The sequence below is a fragment of the Dermacentor albipictus genome, unplaced genomic scaffold (genome assembly GCF_038994185.2).
Source record: "Dermacentor albipictus isolate Rhodes 1998 colony unplaced genomic scaffold, USDA_Dalb.pri_finalv2 scaffold_296, whole genome shotgun sequence".
Taxonomy (NCBI): Eukaryota; Metazoa; Arthropoda; class Arachnida; order Ixodida; family Ixodidae; genus Dermacentor; species Dermacentor albipictus.
In genome coordinates this window covers 2,647-9,406 of record NW_027225850.1, presented here as the reverse complement: position 1 = coordinate 9,406, position 6,760 = coordinate 2,647, and the positions used below count along the sequence as shown (strand labels likewise).

Below are 6,760 nucleotides of genomic sequence, written 5' to 3'. Positions count from 1 at the left end.
CAACAAAACAAAAATGTATTACCTCGAATGTAGGCTGAACAAAAAGACTGAGGACAGCGTTCACAAAATGCAAACAGCATTTATTGAATGTGAACATGCAGAGCTCATTCAATGTCGTCGTCACTGCTAGACTCGTCGCTGTGTTCTTTGTCAGTGTCACCTTCAAACAGTGCACTATCTTCGGTACCGTCAAGCATATTAGATATGCTGCACTTTTTGAAGGCGTGCACGATCAAAGTACCTGGGATGTCATCCCACGCTGCAGCTACCTAGCCCGCCAGCTACGATAGTGATGCGGGTTTGATGCGGCCCGTTGCCCTTAGCATGTGGTCTTCGTCAGTCAATCAGTCCGTGTAATATTTCCGCACACGAACCTTGAAAGGTTTGTTGATGCAGACATCAAGTGCCTGCAACTGGCCCGTCATGCCGCCCGGTATGACAGCGAGGTCCGTGTTCGCTTGGACGAGCGCAGCCTTCACGTTGTCGGTCAAGTGCCCATGGTAAGAGTCGATGACAAGGAGCGAGTTCTTTGTCAAAAGGGCTCCTGGACGCCGTCGCCACACAATCTTAACCCACTCTTCCACCATCGCACCTGTCATCCACCCATTCTCATTTGCCCGCACAATGACATTTCTGGGGAAAGTTTCTCGAGCAGGCGGTGTCTTCCTTTTAAATATCATATAAGGAGAGAGTTTGCGTCCATCAGCTGTGCAGCACAGCATCACAGTTGCGCGCTGCTTCTTGTAGCCCACAGAGCGCACCTTCACCTCCTTGGCACCCTTTTCATTCATGGTGTATGCCACTAGCATATTAAAATACACAGCCGTCTGGTTGGCGTTGCCGATTTGCCCAAGGTTGTAGCCTGCCGCCTCTCTCTTTCGCAGCACGTAGCGCTGAAAGTGTTTTCTTCGAAATCGCTTGGCAGCTTCTGGGTGACTGAAGTGCAACGTCGGAGGCTGAAGCCGAAGCGCTTCATGAATTTCTGAAGCCAGCCCCTAGCTGGCTTTGAAATCCTTTGGCGTTGGGCCTAGTTTCCTGGAAAATTCCCTAGCTTTTGCTTGGAGCACTTCTGTTGTCACTGGAAGAGCAGCTGCTCTCTGCACCCGAACAAAGTTGACCAAAACTGTTTCCACTTCGTGGTGACAGCCTTTCTTTGGTCCACTAAATGCTGTCCTCGCTGCGGCGCACGCAAAAAGCTGCTGTCGTTGTCCCCTCCAACGACGGACGTTTTTCTCGTCGACGCCAAAGTCCCGCCCGGCTTGAAGGTTCGACGATGCCTCTGCGGCTATCACAACTTTTCGCTTGAAAGCGGCACTGTAGTGGCATCTCCTGCTTGGTGTCATCACGATACCACGCCGCACACCGATATGGCCGACACGACACAGGTCAAAATGACGACCTCACTTGTGTACGGTTGGCTACTGACACGACTAGTAGCGGCTGCGATACTGACTTTTCTAGATGGCGCTAGCTATGCACCATATTTAGCAGTTTCAATGAAAAACTGGTGCGTTTTTTAAAATCCTTGAATCTAAGCCGACCCTACAGTTTGGAATATGATTATTTGAAAAAAACTATCGGCCTAGATTCGAATAAATATGGTATGCCACGGTAGGAAAGCAAAAGGCGATATGGGGCGGCTGCTTGGTCAGGTGCGAGGTCCGGAGCGACCATGGGGCCTAATGGGCCGTTGAGGTTCAAGGCATCCTGCGGGTAATCAGGAGGATGTGGAGACGCGCGTCGGCTGCAAAAGCAGTGACGTGGTTGTCTGTCACTGACTGGAGCGTTACCACCGTTGTGCCTTCAGGTAACACTTGCTTCGTCAAGCCAAAATTGGTGACGGTGAGACACATCCGATTAGCGGCAAGGGTTACGACGGAGTGTGGCACAATGTTGTCGCGCGCCAGGAGGACATCACGAATAGGTGCGACGACATAGTCACCATCAGGCACGGTTGCCGTTGAGGCCAATTTAATGAAGGTTAGGGTTTTGGGAGGTAAGCGAACAAAGACTGTAGTGCAGAGGGTGTTCGGTTATTCGGGGAGAACGTCTGAAATAAGAAGAAGCTCGAGGCACAGCATACCACTGGACAGTCGATAAGGGCAGAACGCGTCGTCAGAAAGTCGAGCCCGAAGATTAGGTCATGAGGGTAACTGGTCAGCATGGTGAACAGGACTGGAACTTGACGGCCAGCAATTTCTATGTGAGCAGTGCACATACCCCTGACGGCAATAGTGGCGCCATTGGCAATGCGTACGGCTTGAGTGATGGCAGGCGTAAGAACTTTTTTGAGGCGACGACATAGGTTAGCGCTCATTATGGACACTTTGGCAATTAATGCCGTCAACGGAACATCATCTACGTCTACTTCAATTAGGTTGGTGTTGGTGAGGAGCGTCAATGGAGGATTTGGACAGGACGAACGGGATGCAGCACTACCTCCAAGAGCTGCATGGCCTAGTTTTGCGTCCGTCGGTTTGGTGAGGAAAATCGGCGAGGTTGTGGGGACGGGGAGCGACGGCATTCAGGCGACGGTGTTTGCATGGAGGAGCGGCTGTCAGGGGCATCAGAAGTAGGGTACAGGCGGCGAGCGGTGGTGTATGGGTGAGGAGAATAAGCTCCAGTACGGTGGCATCCAGGTGGTGCGGCAGTGGCAGGATACATGACCAAGGCGGTGGCAGTGGAAGCAGATCGGATTGTTGTCTGGGATTCGCCATTCAGCGGGATTGCATGGTCTGGGAGAGAAATACTGGTCATTACAGGTTGTGGACATGGGAATGGGTGCCGAATCAGGTCGGGAGACAGAGCAGGCAGTAGGGATGCCAAGGTCTGCAATATCTTGCCGCACAACTGCTTGAATAACGGAAATAGTGGGGCCCGTTTGCTCAAAAGTATTGTCAGGGAGTCATGGATGAAGAGAGGCCGGACTCACCGCTTCAATCTCACGGCGGACGATACGTGTGACATCCTCTTAAAATGGTCGTGTGGCGGTAAGAGCGAAGCAAGAGGACGTGGCGGGGGTGTTTGGGAGCCGGGAAAACTGTGGGATGACGCGGCGGCTTTTGGCTACCTCGAAGCGGCAGCATTCTTTGACGATGGTATCGATGATAGAAACGTTGTCATAGACGAGCAAATTGAAGGCGTCATCCACGATGCCTTTTAGGATATGGCCCACCTTGTCATCCTCGGTCAGGTGTGCGTCAACTTTCTGTCAAAGCGTGAGCACTTCCTACACCCTTTGGCAAAGTTACACCCTTTGGAGTGCCCCTTCTGCCACACAACAATAATCGTCATCTGCCTTGATGCGTTTCCTTTAATGCTGCTAGCCCGGTACTTTTCAGTAACGAACGGCATGCGCGTTATCAGCATAATAGCATTCCCGACAGAAAAGTAGCGGGCGCGGCGTTTTCAAGAAAAGAAACGCATCAAGGCAGCTAACGATTATTGTTGTGTGGCAGAAGGGGCACTCCAAAGGGTATAACTTTGCCTAAGAGTGTATGTGTAGGAGACATACGATTCGGTCGACGACTGGACACAGGTGGCAAGCTCTTTTCATGCAGCCTGTTGGCGACCTGACGGGTTGCCAAATAGGTCACGAAGCCACTTTTTGAAAATGACCCAGCTGGAGAGCTCAATCTCATGGGTGCGAAACCAGATACGCGATGTCCCGTCGAGATAAAAGATCACATTGGCAAGCATGATGGTAGGGCCCCAGTGGTGGCTTTGGCTAACATGCTCATACATGCTGAGCCAGTCGTCAACATCAACATCATTTTGGGCGGGGAATGTCCCAGGATCATGGAGACTAGAAGCCGTAACGTATATTGTGGTTGGCGCCGTAGGTGTAGGTGGCGGCGGGGGGGTTCCATCGGAAGCCATTTCTGAGAAGACGACGGTGCGGCCGTTTCGGAGCTCCGTGGCGAGGACGGAACGTTCCACCTACACCACAATGTTATGCAAAAGACAAGTCAGTAAGACGAGCAACTATTTGCAGGTTATATTTACAACAGTAGTAGCAGCGCTGACCGGTTAGATTCACAGCGCGAGCCCAGTTTGTTCTTCCTCCTCTTTAGTCGAGTGATGGCGCGCACGCGCCTCGTTCAAACAAATACTACATGCGTGTAGCAATATTTATAACTTTCAGTTACAAACTAGCACTGTTTTTTAAAATCCTCGAATCTAAGCCAACCTTAGTATAGAGTAGAAACCCGCTGATACATTTCTCAAGGGACTATAAAAAAAAACAATGTAAGAGCCATGCAACGCAGGTGCCAGGAAAATGAAAAAATAAAAAAAATGTCTCCAATGGTGAACTGTACACAACATCATTCCTTGCTTAGCGTCTGAAAAAATCGTGGAGCGTTGTTTGCCACATCTTGTCCTGACCGACGAGCACGAGACGTTTTTCTAGCGTTTACAAAGCCGTGTGGATTTCTAGATCGTCACTTGAATGCACGTACCTTCCAGTTAAGTCCAACGCCCCTACTGCCGACATAAAGGTTGGCTCTACTAGCTGCTCCTCTTCCCCCTCCTACTCTTCAACTTTGTCGTCAATTGTGGAAGTCTCGGCCACGAGCTGGTCGATGGTGAGAACCTCAGAGGTGGCAACGGCGTTGTCTACAGAAGCGTAATCGCTGTAAGCGATCCCGTTGGCACCAACAGCTTCCATGTCCGTGTCGAGCTGGTGGCAGTATTCAGAAACATCGTCCCCTACTGTTTCATCAGTGCAAGCGGTGCCGCCGAAACATATAGTGAAGCAGTCTGCCACTGTAGCTGCAGTGACGACGCTCCAGGCTGCGGCCAAGTAATGCGTGGCATCTAAGATTGTGATGCCTGTCGGCTGCTTCCCATGCTCCACACTTGCTAGCGACCGCTTGACAGTGCAGTTCCGATAAAAGTGCTTTACGTTCCTAATTATGCCAGCATCCAAGGGCTCTAAGTGGCTAGTCATGTTGGCCGGAAGGTACACGACCTTGACATTCCGTAGCGCCGAGGTAACTTTCGGATGCGCATAACACTTGTCCAAAAAAAGAACAACTTTTCTGTCCCGAGGGCCCATCTTATGGTCCATGTAAGTCAGGAACTTCTCAGAGCGAGCAGGTCATCCAAGCCTTAGAATTATTCTTGCAATGGCAGGGCAGGTGGCAGATACTCTTCAGGCAGCGAGGGTTTTGAAATTTTTCTATGACCCAAGGCTTCATCATCTCCAAGCCATCCGAGTTGCAGCACAGGAGCACAGTCAGGCGTTCTTTGCTGTATTTCCCGCCGTGACAGGCCTCACCTTGAAGACTCAATGTCTTGTCTGGCTGCAGCTTGAAGAAAAGGCCGGCTTCGTCTGCATCGAAATTGTTTCTGGGTTCATAATCCTTAATTGTGCACCCCACGCTCTTTTCATGTGTCGACGGTTGCCATGTTGACGCCGGCACCCTCTCCGCCGACTGATGTGTAGCAGATCCCATGCCTCCTTTCGAAAGGGTCAATCCACCCGTTCAACGGATGGCGATCCTGAGCTTGTCGGCAACCTCCGTCGCTTTCTCTTGCAATATGGTTCCGTCAAAGTTAACACCCGCCGCTCTGGATTGCTTGAACCACTTGAAAACGGCCTCATCAAGGCGCACGTGCAACGCAGCCCGGGCTTGTTTGCATTTGACGTCGAAGGTCCTAGGGTTTTCTTGAATTTCGCCTCTTTTAGCAATATGGAGTTAAGGGTAGACGGCGTTAGCCCCAACTCCTTTGCTATGCAAACCTTCTTTCCCGTAGGGTTTTCGTCCACTTTGCACAGAATGGTCAAAGTTGCTTTCAGTGAAAGTGCTTTTCGCTTTCTTGACGCCATAGAAGAAAACAAGGAGACGCTTCCACAGCATGGTAGTTTCCGCCTAGGCCTGCTCACTGGAGCGAAGCCACTGACAACAGCCCACACACGTCTACGACGAGGTGCGTATCAGAAGTTCGCAGTACACAGGAGCCAAGGCAGCAAAAAGGCGGCAAAGGACAGCAAGCGTAATTGGCACAAGCGCAACCATGCAACTGATGCAACCACCGACATAAACAATGATGATAGTACAGCCTGTGCAGATGCCCCCTGCAGTTTTTTTCCTGTCGCAGCAGCATGCCACAACTCCGTGCGGCGGATTTTGTAGTCAAGTCAGGCCAATCTGCGCGAAAAGCCAACATGACCGTCGCCGCTCGTCGCTCGAGCTGGATCGGGGTGCCAGTTCTCGACGTAGCATGCTGGAACGTTCCTGCAATTACGTTGTAACAGCGGGGTTTCTAATGCATGGGATCCTATGGGGGTGATGCCAGGACCGACCAACAAGGACTTAGCAGCCGGGAAAATGCTGAAGCCGGGAATGTAGTCGTGGGGTTCTACTGTATGATTATTTGAAAAAAAAACTATCGGCCTAGGTTTGAGTAAATATGGTGCATCTTGGAGGCTATGCTCTATATCTACAAGGTGTTCTGCTGAAAAGCGGCACCAGGTAATGTCTATAACATGGTGGCCATAACGTTTGTCGGCGCTCGCAGTACCAAAAAGCGTAGCCTTTTTTCAGTTCAATTAAATTATCTTTATTTACCAGAAAATATCCTGGCTGGACTCCTGGGCTAAAAGCTTGAGATTCGTGGCTATTACTCAAAAGAAAGCATCACTGGGATAGGTGTTTGGACGTCACCTATGCCTATATTGGAACTCGGAAGCATGCAGCAGGTGCATCTACTAAAGTACAACGGAGACCAATGTTGCAGCAGGTTGTGATGCATT

The 6,760-nt window shown here is 50.7% G+C and overlaps 1 protein-coding gene across 1 annotated transcript; it reads right to left on the bottom strand.

The window, feature by feature from the left end:
- Positions 1 to 4,531: 4,531 nt before the first annotated feature.
- LOC139053883 (tigger transposable element-derived protein 4-like) lies at positions 4,532 to 4,951 on the bottom strand. Its single transcript, XM_070530562.1, has one exon. The coding sequence runs from the start codon at positions 4,949 to 4,951 to the stop codon at positions 4,532 to 4,534; it is 420 nt and encodes a 139-aa protein (XP_070386663.1).
- Positions 4,952 to 6,760: the final 1,809 nt, after the last annotated feature.